The sequence below is a fragment of the Nicotiana tomentosiformis genome, chromosome 9 (genome assembly GCF_000390325.3).
Source record: "Nicotiana tomentosiformis chromosome 9, ASM39032v3, whole genome shotgun sequence".
NCBI classification, from domain to species: domain Eukaryota; kingdom Viridiplantae; phylum Streptophyta; class Magnoliopsida; order Solanales; family Solanaceae; genus Nicotiana; species Nicotiana tomentosiformis.
In genome coordinates this window covers 74,428,252-74,451,116 of record NC_090820.1, presented here as the reverse complement: position 1 = coordinate 74,451,116, position 22,865 = coordinate 74,428,252, and the positions used below count along the sequence as shown (strand labels likewise).

Genomic DNA, 22,865 nt, shown 5'->3' with positions numbered 1-22,865 from the left:
ACTTCGACACATAGTCAATGGCCACCAAAATGTACTTACACCCATTGGACGAGGGAAATGAACTCATAAAATCAATTCCCTACATATAAAAAATTTCAACCTCCATACTACCATGCAATGACATCTCATGCCTTTTCGTAATTGTTCCTGTTTTCAGGCACCTATCACACCTCCTCACAAACTCATGCGCATCTTTAAACAACCTAGGCCAATAGAAACCCGATTGCAACACCTTGACTGCCGTTTTGTCACCCGCATAAAGACCACCATAAGGCGACGCATGACAGTCATGTAAGATACTATTTATTTCAGATACGAGAACACATCTTCTCATTAACTGATCAGTACAAGATTTGAACAGAAACGGCTCATCCTACACATATGATCTCACATCTCGCAAGAACTTATTTTTAGCATGAGGTTCAAGGCCAGGCGGCATTTTTTCACTTACCAGATAGCTTACAAAATCTGCATACCATGGCACCTACCCAGCAGTAACGGCCAACAATTTCTCATCCAATAAGGTTTCCTTGATGACATCTCCCTCAGCTACATGATTATGAGTTTCTAACCTGGACAAATGATCAGCCACTTAATTCTCTATTCCTTTACGCTATTGGATCTCCAAGTCAAATTCCTACAAGAGAAAAACCCAACGGATTAGACTTGGTTTAGCATCTTTCTTTTCGAACAAATACTTGATGGCTGCATGGTCTGTGTAGACGATGACTTTGGTGCCAACCAAATAATCTTGAAATTTATCGAACGCCCACACTACAACAAGCAACTCATTTTCTCTCACAGTATAATTTATTTGAGCAGGAGTGAGAGTCTTTCTTGTGTAGTAAATAGAGTGATGCTCCTCCTTTAGCCCAATACGGCTCCAATTGCACCATCACTAGCGTCACACATCAGCTCGAATGGCTTGATCCAGTCAGGAGCCACTATGATTTGTGTACTCACTAACTTCTTTTTCAGATCCTCGAATGCTTTCAGACAAGCATCGTCAAACTTGAATGTCACATCCTTCTCTAACAACCTGCATAAAGGAGAGGAAATATTTGAGAATTCCTTTATAAATCGGCGATAAAAACCTGCATACCCTAGAAAACTCCTATCTCTTTTCACTGAAATTGGTGGTGGAAACTTTTCAATTGCTTCCACCTTAGCCTTGTCATCTTCCAGTCCATATTTGGACACCTTGTGCCTCAGCACTATACCTTCACGTACCATAAAATGGCATTTTTCCCAATTCAGTACCAGATTGGTCTCCTCGCATCTAGCAAGCACTTTAGCAAGATTGGTCAAGAATGCATCAAAAGAAGGACCAAACACAGAAAAATCATCCATAAAGACCTCCACAAACCGTTCCACCATATTGGTAAAAATATCTATCATACACCTTTGAAAGTCGCAGGTGCATTACATAACCCGAATGACATTCTCTTAAATGCATAAGTTCCATAAGGGCATGTAAAAGTGGTCTTTTCTTGTTATTATGGGGCAATAGCAATATGATTATACCCCAAATAGCCGTCAAGGAAATAATAGTATTCTTGTCCGGCTAACCTGTCAAGTATTTGATCAATGAAGGGGAGAGGGAAGTGATCTTTTCGTGTAGCATTATTCAACTTCCTATAATCTAAGCATATTCGCCAACCAGTCACAGTCCTAGTTGGGACTAATTCATTTTGTTCATTCACTACAACAGTCATACCCCCCTTTTTAGGTACACACTGGACAGGGCTTGCCTACTTACTATCGGAGATAGGAAATACTATACCTGCGTCGAGCCACTTAATCACGTCTTTTCTTACCACCTCTTTTATGATTGGATTTAGGAAGCATTGATGTTCCACGCTAGGCTTTTGTCCCTCCTCCATGAGTATTTTGTGCATGTAGAATGCAGGGCTAATACCCTTTTTGTCAGACATTGTCCAACTAATGGCATGCTTTGCTCCCTCATCACCTTTAATAGCTTTTCTTCCTGCAAGTTATACAAATGAGAAGAAACAATCACAGGTAAAGTGTTAGAACTTCCAAATATACATAATTAAGATGAGATGGTAAGGGTTTAAGTTCCAGTTTTAGGGCCTCCTCAACTGAGGTTTTAGGGGGCAGGCCGATTGGCCTATCCAGAGGCTCAAATTGGGATCTTTCTCTTATGTATTTGCAAGATGCATCCATAATTTGCAACATCTCCTCAACATCTTCTTCAAGTTCTAAGTGATTTAACAACATCAATGCCTTTTCTAGTGCATCTTCTTTAAACGATTTTGCCTCTACGACTGGTTCATTTATCTCCATAACAGAAATCATGGCTAGGTCCTCGTAATGACTAGGCAACTGAATGGCTCGATATACATTGAAGATTGCTTCTTCATTGTCCACCCTCGTGATCATCTTACCTTCCTGGACTTTAATAATTGCATCTTCAGTGGCCAAGAGAGGTCGTCCCAAGATGATAGGAACTAACTCATCAGCCTCCTAGTCCAGGATGATAAAATCTGCAGGGAAATTAAACTTCCTAATCTGCAGCAAGACGTCCTCAATTACCCCCCAGGATAAACATAAGATCTATTAGCTAACTGTAGCATCACCGTGGTGGGTCTCGGAGCTCCTAAGCCCAATTGTTTGAACATTGACAACGACATCAGATTGATACTTGCACCCAAATCACACAAGGATCTACCCACATCAATTTCACCAATCCTCACGGGGGTGGTAAAACTACCCGGATCCTTAAGCTTTTTTGGAAGCTTATGTTGAATCCTGGAAGTGCACTCCTCAGTAAGTGCGACGGTCTTAAATTCAGTTAACCTCCTTTTATTTGCCATTATATCCTTAATATATTTTGTATATTTTGGGACATCATGGAGCATGTCCACCAAAGGGATGTTCAAGTGTATCTGCTTCAGCATATCTAGAAATTTTTGAAACATGTGGTCATCATTCTTCTTTCTCAATCTTTGAGGAAAAGAGGGTGGCACTCTCTCCGATATAGACTCTATTTTGTTTCTCTCATCTACCTCTATGAATTTTGGCACTCTTTCTTCTTCGAGCCCAGACGACTTCTTTTTCTTCTTAGGCACTTCTACCAACTCTTTTCCATTTCTCAACGTCACAAACTGATCCTTGATATTAGGCTTCACTATAGCCTGAGTCATATTAGCAAGATTAGGCCTTGTGTCCACGATCACTAGTCGTTCTTCGTTACCTGCCATCTCAAGTGGTTCAGGTTGAACTACGATGCCCAACTCTCCTTCTGTTCTAGTTCTAGCTTTGACTTCCCTCCTTACCATGTGAAGTGTTCATTCTATTTCAGGATCAAGAGGAAGGAGGTTGTTCGCACTTTTACTCCTCCGCATTCAAGAGAAAAGCCTGCGTTATCACAAATAAAGCAAACTAAAAAATAAATCTTAAACAAATAACGAATAAAAGCTTAACTTAAATAAATAATCAATAACTAAGTCCCCGACAGTGGCGCCAAAAACTTATTGGTTCCCCAAGTACATGCAAGTATACGTGGCCGTCAAGTAATAAAGTTAATCGAAGGTCAGATGTCGAACCTACAGAGACTTAGATTAATCGTTAACTAAGCAAACTAAAATCAATTAACTGTCAGAGATAATCAAAATTGTTATTTATCTACTAAACTACTTTTGCAGATATTGAACAAGTAATTAGCTAATTTATCAGGGATGTAAACGTGTGTTTTAGATTTTGCTCAGAGGAGATGAATATTCCAGGGTTGTGGTCGGTTTATCAATCCTATTAAGTTCAATAACCACACTTGTTAATCCAGATTATCAATGGTTACTAATTGACCGGATCGTTTATATGAATAGCGTGTTCCCACAATACTACTCGCCTATCCACAATATATCAATTATATATTCCTATGGTATTGAGTCTATCATGAACGAATATAATACATTTTTTAACAAAGCAAGAATGTTAGGTATATTCCTATCCTAACCGCGAAATCGGTCCCCGAGCCACGGGTTCAGAAATAAGCTCTGTTTAATTCTACTCTAATATAAACACGGCTTTCCCAAGCATAGCATAGATAGTAGGGTGAATTGGTTTCTACAATAATTTGCAAGTTATAACTAGAATTAAAGAAACAATCACAATATGATAATCCGAATTAACGATGATGTAATTAATAAACGTTAATAATCATGTCAATAAAAACCCTAGAAATTAGAGTGCTTAGCCACTCATGTTCGTAGTAACAAATTTTCAAGTATTTTTCATAAACAAATTACAAAGAAAAGATGAAGGAATGAAGAACTCGATGATTTTCTCCTTCAAAAGTTGTTCCACGTGAAGTTCTTGCCTCCAAAATGGCTTGTTCTCCCTTCAGTCAAAAATTGTGTAAAAATGGCAAAGGCCTAGATGTAGGGAAAAGGCCTAGATGAAATAACTATGTCCAAAACTAAAAAGGAGACGAAATAGGCTTGAAACCCGGACCACGCGTGGCTACGCAAATTGTGCGACGCATCTCGTGACAGGTCGCGCCTCGCGAGCTCAAACGCGAGGTAAAAGTCTCACAACAGGTTGCGCCTCACGAGCGCAAATGCAAGGTAACAATATCGCGTTGCCCAAAACCTTTCCAATTCGTTGTTAGTGTGCTGCCAATTTACTCTTCCTCCAAAGTGGCTTTTGCCTAACTTTTCCTTTCCAGGTAGTGTCTTTGTCTCTCTTTATTTAATTTCCCTTCAGGCATTTCATCTCATTGCATCCTATTTGATCATTGTTTAAACCATTAACATAAGGCAACTCCCATTCCAATTAGTATGAACTCGTTTGAATGCTCCAACAAATAATTTTCTCCAATTTCATTATTTTTGTTCCACAATCTCTCGTCAATGTACCTACATTATTTATTAACACCTCAAATAAGTATAAAACTCCATAATCAAACTAAGTTGGGCATATTCAATATCAAATATAATCAAATAGCGGTAAAAATACAGGTAAATTAGTGTCAAAACATATGAAAATATGTCCAACATCAAAATAAAAGCAAAACTTTGAACCCGTGAACAACATGTCACTTTGAACATCTTGAACCACAAGACTGCTTACTCAACTGTATTAAGGATGTTCAAAATATAATATATAACCATGTATAAATTAGTACTTAACTTATATACGCAATATAATTTTTTTCCGATGGGTGTGCGCTTGACCACCCTTGACATAGGGTAGCTACGCCCCTGTCCATGCATATCGAAGGGATACGTCAAATAATCGAGAATCAACTATGTATCTCCTAAACAACTTGGTATCAAATTATATCTTGTTATTTCCCATATACTCGATTGTCAGTCCAATAGTTTCGCCTCCTCCTTCGTTTACAATTATCATGTTGACTCGGTGCAAGAATTAAATCCATGTGGTTTCTAGTAGATTTAAGACTTTGCCATTCTATGATAGGTATTCCATCCTATATCCCCTCCATGGCCATAAGACACATACCACCCAATCATCAAGTGCATCTTCCCCCGAATGACGACCCATTTTAACTCGTGTTGTGGATGAGATGAATCCGATGCATCTAACAAGATCAACCATAGCGACAATCACATCTTGATTTTCTATCCATCGATTCGCATGTACTTGTGGAAGCTCGACACCCTCCCCTCCACCTAACGCCTTCCCCAATCCCCCTTCTCCAGTGTCTTTATTTATTCCTCCCACTTGAACTCATGTTGTGTTAAATGATATAAGGGAAAATTAATAATTATGTAATAAATTATTTAAAAATAGTTACAAGTAATCAGTAGTTGTTAGTTTAGAGGTTAGTATTAGCTAAGTATAAAGGGGCTATTGTGTGTCGTGTATTCAAATTTGTACACTTTAATAAAATCATTTCTTTCTCTCCCTATCATATTTGTATTCTCTATCTTTCTCTTCTTCCTCAATTTACAATATGGTATCAGAGCTTTGCTCGAAAAATCGAAGCTCTTGATTTGAAATTTTCTTTCGCAATTATTCTTCTCTGAAATTCTCTTGGTTGAAATTATGTTCTTCTGTTGTTCTTCATCTATCACAACTAGGTGTTCAATTCTTGAGAAAAAAACAAGAAAACAAAAATGGGGTCAATTGAAGAAACTCCAATCTCAATTCTGGACTCAATTCTGAAAATCAGACGAATCAAGTGACAAGAATCGATTATAATCATCCATTGTTCCTCTCACCTGTTTATATTAACGGAATTCAAATCATTTTATTTTATCTAACAAGTATTAAAAATTACTCTATTTGGAATAGGTCTATGCGTGTAGCTTTATTGGGTAGGAACAAGTTAGGTATGATAGATGGTACATGCAGTAAAGATAAATTCCCAGATTCTATGAGAAATCACTGGGAAAGAGTAAATGCCATTGTTATATCTTGGCTAATGAACTCAGTGGCCAAAACCCTTCTTGGGGAAATTATGTACGCCTCTAATGCACAAATAGTTTGGGAAGAATTAGCTGAGAGATTTAATAAAGTTGATGGCTGAAGAACCTTTAATTTGCATAAAGAAATAGCCACATTAACTCAAGGCTCAGCATCTATCTCAGTTTACTTTTCAAAGCTAAAGGATCTCTGGGAGGAATTTGAAGCTTTAGTCCGTGCACCAGGATGTGATTGTCCCAAGACAAGAGATTTTGTTAACTACCTGCAAAAGTTGAGGCTGTACTAATTTCTAATGGGATTAAACGACTCTAATTCACAAGCAAGAAGCCAAATCTTGATGAAGACATCTCTACCTACTGTGAATCATGCCTATGCCTTGATAGTGAGTGATGAAAGCCAAAACTCTATAGCAGCCAATTCAGGAATTCTTGGAGCTAATACAGTAGGGAACTTAGAAGTTTCTATGTATACCAGAAATGGTGGAGGTGGAAAAATCAAAGGTTCAAGAAGAACTTTAATGTTCAATGTGAATACTGCAAATTGAAAGGCCATACAAAAGAAAACTATTATAAACTTGTATGGTATCCTCAAGATTTCAGACCGAAGAAAAGAGGGTATAATGTTGCTCACAATGCTAATGTTCTGACTGAAAATAATAACAATCAGAATCAGAATCCTGTAGCACCTACATTCACATATGGTCAGAATACTAATGCCATGAACCAGTCTGCTTGTGGAAATCAAGTTCCTATAATCAAGAGTTGGGAGTTGTTGCAAGTCAACTAGGAAATTATTCCTTCACAAAGGATCAATATGATCATATTGTTCAGTTACTGAACACAACAATCACCAACAATGCAGATTTAGCTGCAAATGTAACAAGTAATAATACAACATTATTGGTTTTAACTAGCTCACAGGAATGGATTATAGACACTGGTGCAACCAATCATATGGTGTCTGATACTAACCTTCTGAATAAGTCTACAATAGTATAGACAGTCAATCCTAAGAAGGTTCTATTACCTAATGGTGATGTGTCTCTAGTCACACACATACACAGAGGCAAGCTCAATTTATGACAAAAGCACTATAACTAATGTATTTCATGTGCCTCGATTTAAGTATAATCTTCTTTCAGTTTCTAAAATGACTAAAGAGCTTCAATGTGCAGCAACCTTCTTTCCTGACTTTTATATTTTCCAAGATCTCTTCACTGAGAAGGTGAGAGATATTGGTAAAGAAGAAAGAGGATTGTACATACTATTAGCTCAAATGGCAAAAAATAATCAGAATATTGTGTATGTTGCAAAGGAATTGACTACAAGTGAAGTAAATCAGATAAATGTGGAGTTGTGGCATCAGAGATTTGGACATGTGTATGTTTTAGAGCTTAAGAAAATACTGCCTATTAGTTTGCATAATATCAGAGACAAAGTAGATAAATGCACAATTTGTCCTTGTACTAAACAAACTGGATTGCAGTTTCCTTCTAGTAATATCAGAAGTGTATGCTATTTTGATATGATTTATGTAGACCTATAGGGTCCTTATAGAGTATCTACTTTTTATGGCAACAAGTACTTTCTAACAATTATAGATGATTACAGTAGAATGACATGGGTGTTCCTACTCAAACAGAAATCAGATGTACATCTGTGTTTACAATATTTCTTCAGCTTTGTCATGACTCAATTTAATAAGGTCATCAAGATTATCAGAGTAGACAATGGCAAAAAGTTTGTAAATTTTTGTAAATTCTCTTTGTGAACAATTGTTCAAGAACCTTGGGATGATACATCAAAGAATATTTACTTACGCCCCTCAAAAGAATGGAGTAGCTCAAAGAAAGCACAGGCATATTTTAGAAGTACCAAGAGCTATAAGACTACAAGCACACATCCCTATCAAATTCTGGGGTCATTGAATCCTTGCTGCAGTTTATCTAATTAATAGGTTACCTAGCTTAGTAATTGAAAATGTATCTCCTTATGAAAGACTACATAACAGAAAATTATCACTAAGTCAATTATGGGTGCTAGGCTGCTTGTGTTTTGCAAGAATGGTTCAGGAACAGGACAAGCTACTGTCTAGATCAAAAGTGTCTGTGCATATGGGATATTCTGAAGTTCAAAAAGGTTATGTATTATATGATCTAGATAATAGATCCTTCTTTATCAACGAGGATGTTATATTCAAAGAAGACATTTTTTCATTTAGAAGAACATCTTTTTCCTCAACACATTTGTTTGTAGACACTACACTAATTATAGGCTCATATATGGACAATTCAAAATTCCTCTTTGAGACTATTTCAGATCATAAGGACTAACACACACACTAATATAGACTATACTAACGCAGATACATGTAATCCATCTTCAGTAGTTGATACTACAAAAGAAGCCTATAATCCTCAGCCAGTTCATGATTTTCAAAATAATAGTATGATTGAGGGGGAGACACAAGTACAAAAAAACAGTCAAAGTGTATCTACTATAGCTCATACAAAAAACCAAGCAAATTGTGAACAACCTACAGTAAGGAAGTTCAACATAGAAGAACAACCAGGTTGAAGGACTTTATGTGTTTGAATATTCATCAAGAGGTACCTGATAAGTGTGGATTTACCACTTATTAGAACCTTTTTGCTTTTGTTCTAGTCCGAAAGTATTGATTTATGTTCCTAAAACTAATGAAAGTATATAAATTACAGGAATGTTGGAAGTTTGGGCTCCCATGATAAAATCCGACTTAAAAAGGAGTGTTCCGACTCACGAGGCAAGAAGGAGCGCAGAACATAAAATGAGATGGGTGCTCTTGTTACAAGAATTTGATATTGACAGCCAAGATAGAAAAGGTAGTGAAAACCAAGTGGCAGACTACTTGTCTCGTTTGGAGGAGGAGGGGAGGCCGCATGATGGCCTTGAAATCAATGACTCCTTCCCCGATGAACAAGTTTTGGAAATTTCAATGAAAGAGGTACCATGGTTCGCGGACTTAGAAAATTTTCTTGTGTGTGGAATCATTTCGGATGAGTTCTCTTCAAGCCAAAGGAAGAAGCTCAAAAGGGATTGTCAAGATTATTATTGGGATGAACCATACCTTTTTTGAATTTGTACGGATAAGGTGATTAGGAAATGTGTACCGGAAGAAGAGCAAGGTGATATTATTGGGGCTTGTCATTCTTAGTCATATGGTGGTCATCATGGTAGAGCAAGAAAGGCAACCAAAGTACTTAGTTGTAGTTTCTATTGGCCCACTCTTTATAACGAAGCTAGTGAGTTAGTGAAAAGATGTGCTGAATGTCAATGTGCAGGTGGAATCTCAATGGGCCCACTCTCACCACCATCTTGGAGGATTGATATTTTTGATGTGTGGGGCATTGACTTAATGGGCCATTTTGTGAATTCTTGTGGAAACACCTATATCTTGATCGCGGTGGATTATGTGTCCAAATGGTTTGAGGCCGTCACTTTACCCAAAAATGAGGCGAGAAGTGTAGTGGATTTTTTGAAGAATATTTTCACAAGGTTTGGTACTCCACGTGCAATTATAAGAGATGGGGGGTCACATTTTTGCAATAAGGCTTTTGAAACTTTACTTAGCAAATATGGTGTTACTCACAAAGTCATGATTCCCTATCACCCACAAGCTAGTAGGAAAGTGAAAGTATCCAACAGGGAGATAAAGAGTATCTTGTCCAAAACGGTGAATGCTAATCGGACGGATTGGTCCAAGAAGCTTGATGATGCATTATGGGCTTATCAGACGGATTATAAAACACCTATCGGAATGTCGCCATACCGGTTGGTGTTTGAAAAAGCTTTTCATCTTCTGGTGGAACTAGAGCACGAGGCAATATGGGCCTTAAAGAAGTTGAATCTTGATTGGGATGTAGCCGCTAACTTGAGGGTTGCACATTTGAATGAATTGGATGAGTTACGGTACCATACTTGTGCGAGTTCGTCCTTGTACAAAGAAAAGATGAAATATGTTCATGATACATACATTTGGAACAAATAAATCAAGGTGGGCGATCTTGTATTGTTGTTCAACTCAAGGTTGAGGATGTTTCCCGGGAAGCTAAAATCCAAGTGGAGTGGTCCTTTTGAAATTGTTGGTGTGACACCTTTTGGTGCATTAGACTAGAAGAACAAAAACAAAGAAGTATTCCGAGTCAATGGTCACCGAGTGAAGCACTACTTAGCCAAGGTTGGAGATATCCACGTGGTGGCGGTCATTCATTTCACTTGAGGGTATTTTACGTTGTGTTGCGGCGTTAAATCAGGCGCTTCTTGGGAGGAAACCCGTGTTCTTTTTCTTTTGTAGTTAGGTGTTATTTGTGTTCTAACTTGATTTGAAGTGTGTTACAGGGCTGAGTGTGACTTACAAGAAAGGTGGACAAAAATATGACTAAGTGTTCAAAAATTATGCGGACCGCACACTATATGTGTCATAGCAGAAGAGCATTGCGGCCGCACATTTCTCTTTCGGACTGCACATTTGAAATGTTACAAAAGTGTCAAAATACCAACTCTCTAAAGTTTGATCTTGTCAGTGCAGAGGTCGATTTGCGACCGCACAGGAAATCTACGACCGCACCTTTCAATGTGTGGACCGCACATTGAAGTTCTGAGAATGGACACCCAGGTGAAAGAGTACGGACCGCACGGGAAAATGTGCGGTCGCGATTGATTCTTTTCCCTTCTCAAAATGGTTGGTATAAATAAAAGAATAGGGTTCATTTCACACTTTTCCCTCTCTGAACAAAACATTATTACTCTGTTGAATTTTCTTGGAGATTTTTCACTATCACACACAACCACCTTTATCATCAACCCATTGCACTCACTCTATCTGGTATGCTTCAATTTCATGTTAAATATTTTGTGTTAGTTTGATTTTTAGTTCTTTTTTAGGTCATCTGTTATTAGAGTTCAATTATGTGTCCATGTGGGATAGATCTGAACTGGATAAACTTGATACATACTCTAATGGGGTTGAGTTAGTGTAATTTCATGTTTTTACCATATTGACATGACTAGTTGTGCAAGAAATTGAAAAACCATAAGTAGAAAACTAGTATGTTCGTAACTTTTGAAATCTGCGACCGTACTTCATTTTGTGCGGTCTGCATATGTTGAATTAGGGCAACTCAGTGAAGAAGGAATCTATGGCCGCAAGTTAAATTGTACGGATCGCAGATTTCCCTCTGCAGCCAGAGATTGGCCATTTCTCTGTCATCAGTGTGTCCATATTTTTGAGACTCATAAGTGCGCTCGCAAGTTAAAATGTAGGGACTGCACTTCCCTTCTGCGACCGCACAATAAAATTCTATGGATCGTGATTTCCTTCTGCGGCGCACATCAATAATGTGCGGCCCGCAGATCCCTTAACCTGCAGACATGTATTGCTTGCATATCCCCACGGTGTCCAATTGTCTCTCACTTACCTACAATAGTCCTGAATGTGTTGAATAATGAATTGCAACTAACAGTCTTCTCTGCCGAGAGAGTGGAGGATGCCAAAGAATACCTTGTCCGAGAGTTCTATACCAATGTTGCTCATATAAAGAAAGGGACGAAGGTGACCAAAGTGTGCAACCTCAAGGTGAGGTTTGATCAGCATACGCTAAACGCATACTTGGGCTTTGAGGATCTTGAGCCAAAGGAGTATCTGGAGAAGTGCGCAATGAAGGAGGAAGTCTGACCTAGGCTGGTTGAGATCTTAGCACCACCAGGGCCACCACCACCATGGATTACCGCTGGGGTTCCCATTCAGCGGAGCACTTTATGTTTTGAGGCAAAGGGGTGGCAGACCTTTTTTTGCAGCATATTGGATCCATGCCAGAACGAGACTCACCTTCCTATTCCTCGGGCAGTTTTTGTGGCTTCCATCATGGCCGGGTAACAATCAATGTGGGTGCTGTAATGTCGGCCAACATTTCAGTGATTGCATGGCAGGATATCTCGACCTACCCTTATCCAAACACTATCACAGAGTACCTCATTGATGCAAAGGTAGAGTTGAGAGATTTTGACACCAAGGTGAAGCCGAAGAAGCCATTCGACTGGTATTCACTGATGGATGTAAGCAACTCAAAGAAGAAAGTCCAGCCTTCTACCACGACAGGCCAGTCTGATGAGCCAACAGTGGTAGATTCTGAGAGAGCTGATCTTTCATCCACTTCTATTGAGCCTTCTACCAGTGCCACTGCTATGCCTCCGTCATCATCCTCAGCTCCTACCACAGCCCCTAGAGTAGCTTTGAAGCAGTGCCCGTGCCCACAATTCCATTATCTACTCTGTGAGTCTCCTAGACATTGGAGAATCTCAACAACTAAATGTATACAACTACTTCTAAGCTATCTGACTTGTTTAGTACTGTTGCAGTGCAGTCCATTACCCAAGCACCACAAGCTCCTTCTAATATTGATGAGATGCTGAAGAAGATTCTAGAGAATCAGAAGACGATTATGGACACCTTGGTACAACACGGCTCAATTATTGAGGAGCTAGTAAAGTAGTAAATAAGATGAGAAAGTCATAGGAAAGTAAGAAATCAGTGGACAAGCTCCGAAAGGTGGTGACTAGACTTGCCACAGCCGGAGACCTTCCTTTTGATATGCTGCTTGACCCGCATCAGTCCGCCCCAGATACTTCAGCACCATCTGCATCGGTAGCACCAGGTGGCCAGTCTGAGGATCCAAATCTTGCCACCGACACTGCTGAGGCAGTGCGTGTGATGTTCGACAACCCAGTCACACCTAGATTTAATGATGATGAGATACAATTAGCTGATCTTGAGGGAGATGATATTTCTGGGGACACTGAGATGTCCAAGGATCCTTTGGGAGTTTTCTTCACCCTCTCTTCGTTTACTCTTATTTTGCTAAGCATTGGAGACAATGCTTACTTTTATTTGAAGGTGGAGTTTATTTGATACATTGACACACTTTGGATACATTTGGTCTATAATAATTTGATGATTCTCTCTCTTTTTTTTATTTGTATTTATCGATCTTTTCTCTCTTTTCTTATGTATATTTATCTATCTTTAGTAGTTATTCCTCATTAGCTTCTTTATCCCCCCCCCCCCCATATTAGTTCTTGTTTGTCTTCTTTTTATGCTTTAGTATATAATAAGCCTTTGATTTTCTTAACGCCACGGTTCTTTCCAAACGCAGATTTTGTGTGAATCGGGTGACTCATCCAAACGATGGATGGCGTTACAACCTTCTTAAGGGAATGTGTCCTTTTTTGTTATTAGGTGGTAATAATAGTAGTAGTAGTAGTAGTAGTAATGAATAAAAAGGCTGAATCAAGTCATTCTCGAAAAAGAGTTAATCATGCTTCATTTGGTATCAACACACTTAACTACGTGCTTATGGTTAGAGACAAGGTTTTTGAAAGAAATAGCTTTAGTTAGTGACTTTGTGACTCTTGAGTTGACTTTGGTGATCATCGAGTTGTTTATTGGACCATAGTGATCTTTAAACTTGAATGTGGTCACTGTAGGCTCTCGGCTCTATCCTCTTTTATAATTTAGTTGTGTGAGGGGTGAGATGAATTGTTGCTAGTCCAAGTATCCATGCGAATGGTCTAGAACTTGCCCCGAATGTGTTTCAAGGCAAAATCCTAAGTTTTTCTTGGTTTGAGAAGTGATTGTAGGCTCTCATTGACCCGTTTGAGCTTTGCCAACCAATGTCGTTATCCCGAGTCAACCCCCTTTGAGCCTCTAGCCTTTCTCATTTGAAAACCAGTTATAAGCCTTTACTAGTTTTGTCATGACCCTCTCTTGGCACCCGGACTTTCCTTAACACTCTTATGAAATAAGTGGCTTAAAGCATAAGTTTGGGAGAGAGATGAGAAAATTGAAAAGGGTATCAAGGAACAAAAAGAGAAAATAAATGATCTCTATGAAAAGAGAAGGCAAAAAAAGAAAAGAACAAAAAGAAAAATGCAGAAAAAAAGAGAATACGTGGAAGGGTTGATGAATTCAAAAAGAGGTAATGATCCCTAACATGAGCAATCAAAAAGGGAGAAAAAGAATGAAATGAATAAGAAAGAGTGATGTCAAGTCTCTCTAGCCCTCAATTAAAAGAAAATGCCTCAAAGAATTGGTAATTGTGAGCCGAGAAATGAAAATATGGAGTGCTTAAGGAAAGGTGCAACCACTTACCCATATGGTATCCTACCCTAATCTAAAAGCCTTCATTAAAACCCGAAAGAAGTCCTACTTGATTTCAAACTGAGTGAGCTTACATTAGTGGTGATCTACATGAGGGACAAGCCTATGGTATTTGAAGCCGTACTTGTGACATTCTCTTGTGAGAGAAGAGCGAACCTTTAATGAATCTTAAGATTGAGTACTAACTTTTTAAGTGATCTTGGCAAATGAAAAGTAGAGGAGGAAGAGTTTGGAGTCTACCATGACCTACATGATAGAACAAGAGTCTTTGATGAGTAAAGTCAATTCTTGAAGCTCAAATGTCACATTAGAATTATATGTGCATGAATATTTGACTTGTCACCTTGTTGATAATACATGAGTAGTGTGGGTAATTGTTGGTCCCAACTGATGTATGAATGGCTCACAATTGACTTGCTGAAATGACCTTTAACTCTAAGAAGGTGAGAAATAATTTATTTGCTTGAGGACAAGCAAAGACTTAAGTTTGGGGGAGTTGATAAGTGTGGATTTTGACCACTTTTTAGCACCTTTTTTCTTTTGTTCTAGTCCATAATATTGATTTATGTTTCCAAAACTAATGATAGTATGCAAATTGCAGGAATATTGGAAGTTTGGGATCCCATGATGAAATCTGACTTTAAAAGGAGTGTTCCGACTCATAAGGCAAAAAGGGGCGCAGAACATAAGATGTGCAGTCGCAGAGGTATTTCTGCGGCCACGGAAGAAAGTGTGAACCGCAGAATTCCCTCTGCGGCTGCAGAACAAGTAAAGAAGTCCAGCAGAGTTTAAGTTGATGTGGGGACCGCAAAGTTTTAGCTAACGGAAAATGTAGCTAGTGTTTACAATGAATTTAAAACATAGCCACAACTTGAAAAAAGCAGTAGAGTCCCACTTTTTCTGCGCTTCCTCTCCAGTGTCCTGAAGTTCGAATATCCAACTCCACAATTGAGACTTCACTACACTATGTTTTGAAGTTCGAACTGTGGGTTCAAACTTTAAGACAGTGTATCCTAAAATTCAATATTTTTTGTTCAAACTTCATAACATGTTTAACTGAATTCATTTTTTTTTTAGTTCTACACACGAAAACTGAAAAAACCCAAACTGTATTCATTTTTATTTCATATTGAATTTTTACTTGGATTTCAAGAAGATATGTCCAATTTCAAAAATATATTTTCTCGTACTTTATATCTGCAATTTATCTCCCTATTGCATAAAGATTAAAATACAGTTGACTAGTAGACTGTGATAGTAGCATAGCCAGAAATTTTACCAAGAGTGTTCAGACTTTAAACAAGTCAATAATTTTTTTTGTCGATGAATGGTGTACCATATTTTTTAAATCAAACTATGCAACATTTAGCTAAACGATAAAAAAAGCTTTTAATAGAACTATAGTTTATAAATCAACATTAAAATAACAAAAAGACAATACTAAAAATTTTCCTAATAAAAGTAAGTATAAAACCAAAGGAAAGAGATAGATAAGAGGATTTGTAGTTCGCAGAGAGCTTTTGTTGAGAAATTTTTTGTAGAGCTTGACTTTTAAATAAAATTTATTTAAGAAATAACTTTTAGTAAAAAAAAATACTTTTAAGATTAATTTTTTATCTCTACATAATTTTTAAGTTTTAAGAGTTATTTTATTAGAAAAAATTTTAGATTGAAAAAGAATCAAATAGACCACACATCGTGGTCTCCGTTTAGTTTTGGCAAACAAAATGAGCAGAACTTTGAACCCGTGAACACTATGTCACTTTGAACATCTTGAACCACTAGATTGCCTTATTCAACTGTGTTAAGGGTGTTCAAACTATAATATATAACCATATAAAGTAGTATTTAACTTATATACACAATATATTTGTTCCGCAAAGGGTGTGTGCTTGACCACCCTTGGCGTAGGGTAGCTAAGCCACTGCCCCTACCCCTAACCCACCTACCCCCTCCCCTCTCCCATGCTACCCCCGCCCCTCCCTCCCAATATCGCCACCCCCACTCTGGCTCCTAGACCTCGACCTACTACCCTCCTCCGCCTTTACCTATTTTGTTTCTTATAGTTTTTGTCTAAATTATATATATTTTTTAAAATATTTTATGCTACCTAATTTAACACCAAAAAATAATTAAGAAAATCATTTAATTTCCAAAACATAATTTTCAAAAAACTTCTCTATTTATAAAAGAAAGGAAGCAGCTGCGAGGCTTTTCAGGAAGCAGCTGCAAGGCTTTTCTTTAGCTGCTTGTAAGCTGTCTGCATGAGCTGCTTGCAACCTACCTGTTTAATAAGAAGCTGCTGCAAATCATTTCATTGAGTTGCTTGCAACCTGCCTGCATCAGCTGCTTATAAGTTGTCTGCATGAGTTGCTTGCAACCTGCCTGTTTAATAAGAAGCCGCTGCAAATCATTTCATTGAGTTGATTGCAACCTGCCTGCATCAGCTGCTTGTAGATAAACTTCAACAGAGTACTAAATGGATAATCTTCTTCAGGAAGATTATCTATAGCGGAGTAATGAATGGACATCCACAATATAATATTTTCATAACACTCCCCCTTGGATGTTCATTAAAAGATAATGTGCCTCGTTAAAATCTTACTAGAAAAAACCAGTGGGAAAAATCCTAGTGAAGGAAAAAGAGTACACATATTTAGTAATACGCATTTTTAGATGCCTCATTAAAAACCTTACAAGAAAAACCCTATGGAAAAAAGCTTAGTAAGGAAAAAAGAGTACATAGCGTATTTCACTCCCCCTGATGAAAACCTTCTTTCAAATATTTGAGTCTCCGTATTCCAATCTTGTATACCATCTTCTCAAAAGTTGAAGTTGGCAAAGATTTAGTGAACAAATCTGTTGGATTGTCACTTGAACGGATTTGTTGCACATCGATGTCATCATTTTTCTGAAGATCATGTGTGTAGAATAATTTTGGCGAAATGTGCTTCGTTCTATCTCCTTTTATAAATCCTCCCTTTAGTTGGGCTATGCATGCAACATTGTCTTCGTATAAAATTGTGGATCTTTTATCACATTCCAAATCATACTTTTCGGGAATAAAATGAATCACTGATCTCAACCATACGCATTTCCTACTTGCTTCATGAATAGCTATTATCTCAGCATGATTTGAAAAGGTAGCAACAATTAATTGCTTTGTGGAGAGCCATGATATGACAGTACCTCCACATATAAACACGTACCTGGTTTGAGATCGAGCTTTATGGGGATCAGATAAATAACATGCATCTGTATAACCAACAAGATCTACACTACCTTTGTTAGCATAAAACAAACTCATGTCAAGAGTTCCCTTTAAATATCGCAAAATATGCTTAATCCCATTCCAATGTCTCTGTGTAGGAGAAGAGTTATATCTTGCTAGTAAATTAATATAAAATGCTATGTAAGGCCTTGTAGCATTAGCAAGATACATAAGTGCAACAATTGTACTGAGATAGGGTGTTTCAGGACCAATGAGTTCCCCATCCTCTTCTGGAGGTCGGAACGGGTCCTTATTCACTTCAAGTGATCGAACAACCATTGGTGTACTCAATGGGTGCACTTTGTCCATGTAAAAGCATTTTAAGACCCTTTCTATATAGGCAGATTGATGCATAAAGATCCCGTCTGCTAAATGTTCAATTTGCAGTCCAAGTCAAAACATTATCTTTCCAAGATCTTTCATCTCAAATTCTTTCTTAAGATATTCAATTGCCTTTTGGAGCTCTTCTGGAGTTCCAATAAGATTTATGTCATCAACATAAACAACAAGTATAACAAATTTTGATGCCATTTTTTTTTATAAAAATACATGGACAAATAACATCATTTATGTAACCCTTTTTCAACAAATATTCACTAAGGTGATTATACCACATGCACCCAGATTGATTTAAACCGTACAAAGATATTTGTAATCTGATTGAATACATTTCCCGAGATTTTGAATTTGCTTCAAGTATTTTAAATCCTTCAGGGATTTTCATGTAAATATCATTATGAAGTGACCCGTACAGATAAGCTGTAACCACATCCATCATATGTATTTCAACCATTTCAGGTAAGGCTAAACTGATGAGATATCAAAATGTTATGGCATCCATAACGGGTAAATATGTTTCTTCATAATCGACTCCAGGTCGTTGTGAGAATCCTTGTGCGACAAGGCGAGCCTTGTATCTTTCAACTTCATTTTTGTCATTCCTTTTTCGCACAAAAACCCATTTATGACCAACTGGTTTTATACCAGCAGGTGTTTGGACTAACGGTCTAAAGACTTCTCTTTTAGAAAGTGCGTTCAATTCTGATTGAATTGCCCCTTACCATTTTGGCCAATCAGATCTTTGTCGACATCCTTCGACAGATCGGGGTTCAAAATCCTCACTATCTTGCATAATGTTAAGTGCAACATTATAAGAAAAAATATTATCCACCACTATTTAAGATCGATTTAAATTAATCCCATTACCAGTAGAACTTATTAAAAGTTCCTTGCTCACTTGAGTCTCGGGTTTAGTGATTTCTTCAGGAATCTCATAACTAATCAGATCTTGGGTCTCTTCAGGAGATCCCTTTATAGTATTGTTTTGATCATTTGTCGATTTTCTTTTTCGAGGATTTCGATACTTAGAACCCAAAGGCCTACCACGCTTCAGGCATGCTTTAGGTTCACTAGTTCTCATGCTAGTAGATGGTCATGTTGGGACATCAATTCGTATAGGCACATTCTCTGCAAGGATATGTGACTTAGTTATCCTTTTCAAATAAGTAAATGCGTCTGGCATTTAATTTGCTATATTTTATAAATGAATGACCTTATGGACCTCTTAATTACATATAGGGGTACGTGGATCAAAATGAGATAATGATAAAATTTTCCACACAATATTTCTTTTGATTTCCTTTATCTCTCCCCCTAATTGTGGGAAATTTGTTTTATCAAACCGACAATCTGCAAATCGAACAGTAAATAAATCTTCCATCAATGGTTTAAGATAGCGAATAATAGAGGGTGATTCAAACCCAACATATATTCCTATCCTTCTCTGTGGACCCATCTTACTGTGATGTGGTGGTGTTACTGGCACATATACAGCACATCCAAAAATTCGTATATGGGCAATATCTGGTTCATGACCAAAAACTAATTGTGACGGAGAACATTTATTGTAATGTGTCGGTCTAAGACGGATAAGTGATGCTGCATGCAAGATAGCATGGCCCCAAATAGTAGTGGGCAATTTTGTTTTCATAAGTAGTGGTCTTGCTATCAATTGCAGGCGTTTAATAAATGACTCTGCAATGCCATTTTGAGTATGAACATAAGCTACATGATGTTCAATTTTTATCCCAACTGATAGGCAGTAATCATCAAAATCTTGAGATGAGAATTCTCCAGCATTATCAAGGCGAATAGCCTTTATAGGATAACCTGGGAATTGTGCCCTTAATCGAATTATTTGGGCTAATAGCTTTGCAAACACCAGGTTGCGAGATGATAGTAGGCACACATGAGACCATCTTGCATCTATTAGGACCATAAAATATATAAACAGCCCACTTGGTGGGTGAATAGGTCCACATATATCCCCATGTATACGTTCTAAAAAGGCAGGGGATTCAATGCCAACCTTCATTGGTGATGGTCTAGTGATCATTTTGCCTTGATAACAAACATCACAAGAAAATTTATTATTTGTAAGAATCTTCAGGTTCTTTAATGGATGCCCAATCGAATTTTCAGTAATTCGTCTCATCATTATTGATCCAGAATGTCCCAAACGGCCATGCCAAAGCACAAAAATATTTGAATCAGTAAACTTCTGGTTTATGATAGAGTGTGCTTCAACTGTACTAATCTTTGAATAGTATAAGCCAGAAGATAAAGTTGGTAACTTTTCTACAATGCACTTCTGGCCAGAAACATTCTTTGTAATACAAAGATATTCTATATTAATTTCATTTGTCGTCTCAACATGATACCCATTTCGACGGATATCTATAAAACTCAACAAGTTTCTTCGGGACTTGGAGGAGAATAATGCATTGTTTATTATAAGTTTTGTTCCCTTAGACAGAAATATAATTGCTCTTCTAGAGCCTTCAATCAAACTTATATTACCAGAAATTGTTGAAATATTTGCTTTTTCCTTATGCAAATAAGAAAAGTATTTCTGATCCTTGAATATGGCATGAGTTATTCCACTATCAATTACACAAATATCTTCATGATTGGTCTTTGATCCAAACATAATTTGAGGATTATCTATATTCTTCAAAATGACGTAAATAAAATATGTTATAGTAAACATCATTATCAAAGCATAACTTTTATTTATGTACAACAATTACATAATCATACTATCTATTACAAATAACCAGAATTAAAATATTTATATTTCTACAGATTCACCACCGATCATATGACTTATTTCTCCTTCTGGAAGTGAAAAGTAATCAGCAACATCCAAATGCATGAAGTCTAAATTATCTTCAGAAATAAAATTTGCTTCAGCATTTTTCTCTGCCTTCTTCAGGGAGGCTTGATAAAGCTCAACCAGGTGCTTTGGTGTACGATAGGTACGTGACCAATGCCCTTTTCCTCCACATCTATAACATATATTTTCTGGCTTTGCTGCTTGCACCGCTTCATGCTTTTGTTCCTTCCCTTTCCACTGCTGGTGGTGAGGAGGGTTCTTTGGTGCATCATTATTACCATGATTAGAGTTTCTTTTCCGACCATGACCATGACCACGACTGGGGCCACGGCCTCTTCCACGCTTAGCTTGGTGAAAGTTCATCTTATTCACTTCAGGGAATGGATGAGAACCAGTTGGTCGACTTTCATGATTTTTTATTAATAGCCCATTATGTTGCTCGGCTACAAGAAGATGTGAGATAAGTTCAGAATACTTTTTGAATCCCATCTCTCGATATTGCTGCAGGAGCATATTCGAGACATGAAAAGTGGTAAAAGTTTTCTCCAACATATCATGATCACTATTATTATCACCACATAATTTTAATTGAGAAATAATTCTGAACATAACAGAGTTATACTCACTGATAGATTTAAAATCTTGTAGCCTTAAATGAGTCCAATCATATTGTGCCTGTGGAAGAACGACCATCTTCAGGTGGTCATATCTATCTTTCAAATTATTCCACAGTATGACTGGATCTTTAACAGTAAGATATTCCAATTTTAGTCCCTCATCAAGGTGACGACGCAGGAATATCATTGCTTTGGCACGGTCTTGGTTTGATACCTGATTTTTGTCCTTGATAGTGTCTGCTAGACCCATCGCATCAAGATGAATTTCGGCATCAAGCACCCAAGACATGTAGCTTTTGCCCGATATATCCAGGGCTACAAATTCAAGTTTAGAAAGATTTGACATTATTTAGAAAAAGAAAGTTCGTACCTCTGATACTTTCAAAGTATTTCCTCGAGATGGAAGAATCTCGTGCTGATAACGTGTTATAAATAAAGACTGTAAAGTAGAGACAAGTATTGAGAGAAACTGATATATTATTCAACTTTTAAACTTATGTTCATAATGAACTGAAAACTCCTCTATTTATAGAAGAAATGAAGCAGTTGCAAGGCTTTTCTTTAGCTGCTTGTAAGTTGTTTGCATAAGCTGCTTGTAACCTGCCTGTTTAATAAGAAGTTGATGCAAATCATTTCATTGAGTTGCTTGCAACCTGCCTGCATGAGCTGCTTGTAAGTTGTCTGCATGAGCTTCTTGCAACCTGTCTGTTGAATAAGAAGGTGCTGCAAATTATTTCATTGAGTTGCTTGCAACCTGCCTGCATCAGCTGCTTGTAGATAAACTTCAACAGAGTACTAAATGGATAATCTTCTTCATCAAAATTATCTATAGTAGAGTAATGAATAGACATTCCCAATATAATATTTTCATAACAATGTAGAGGGTATTATTACAATTATAGTTTTCATTATTCTTTGTTTTCTCGCCCTCTCTTTTCCTTTTGTTTTGCCTCATTGAGCAGCCAAATTCAGAAAAGATTGGTTCCAAGAAGTTATATGTGGATTATAGTACAAGATTAGTAATGTAGGGACTGGTAATATTGAAATTAGCAATACAAAATTATTCATTTCGATATTGGTTCATTGTACTAAACTTGGATAAACAAGATACCATTTAAATTATTTGTTTATGTTTTAAACTAAAAGATAATGAGATTACAGTTATAACCTCGGAGACTTGACCTTCACAGCTTTC

At 37.4% G+C, this 22,865-nt stretch overlaps 1 protein-coding gene across 1 annotated transcript; it reads right to left on the bottom strand.

The window, feature by feature from the left end:
• Nucleotides 1-21,008: 21,008 nt before the first annotated feature.
• On the bottom strand, nucleotides 21,009-22,521 carry LOC138898990 (uncharacterized). The gene is made up of 3 exons (XM_070185100.1): nucleotides 22,425-22,521; nucleotides 22,182-22,274; nucleotides 21,009-21,496 (listed from the first exon to the last, which is right to left on the bottom strand). Exons 1-3 carry the CDS (start codon nucleotides 22,519-22,521, stop codon nucleotides 21,009-21,011), a joined length of 678 nt encoding a protein of 225 aa, XP_070041201.1.
• Between the last annotated feature and the right edge of the window lie 344 nt (nucleotides 22,522-22,865).

Excerpts from the sequence above, each read along its gene's own strand:
- LOC138898990 (XM_070185100.1), bottom strand. The coding sequence starts at position 22,521 with ATGTCTATTCATTACTCTACTATAGATAATTTTGATGAAGAAGATTAT. Across the intron at positions 22,275-22,424 it reads CAAGCAGCTGATGCAGGCAG|GCAGGTTACAAGCAGCTTAT; the intron begins GTTGCAAGCAAC and ends CTTATTAAACAG. Across the intron at positions 21,497-22,181 it reads TATAAATAGAGGAGTTTTCA|CCGAGCAACATAATGGGCTA; the intron begins GTTCATTATGAA and ends ATCTTCTTGTAG.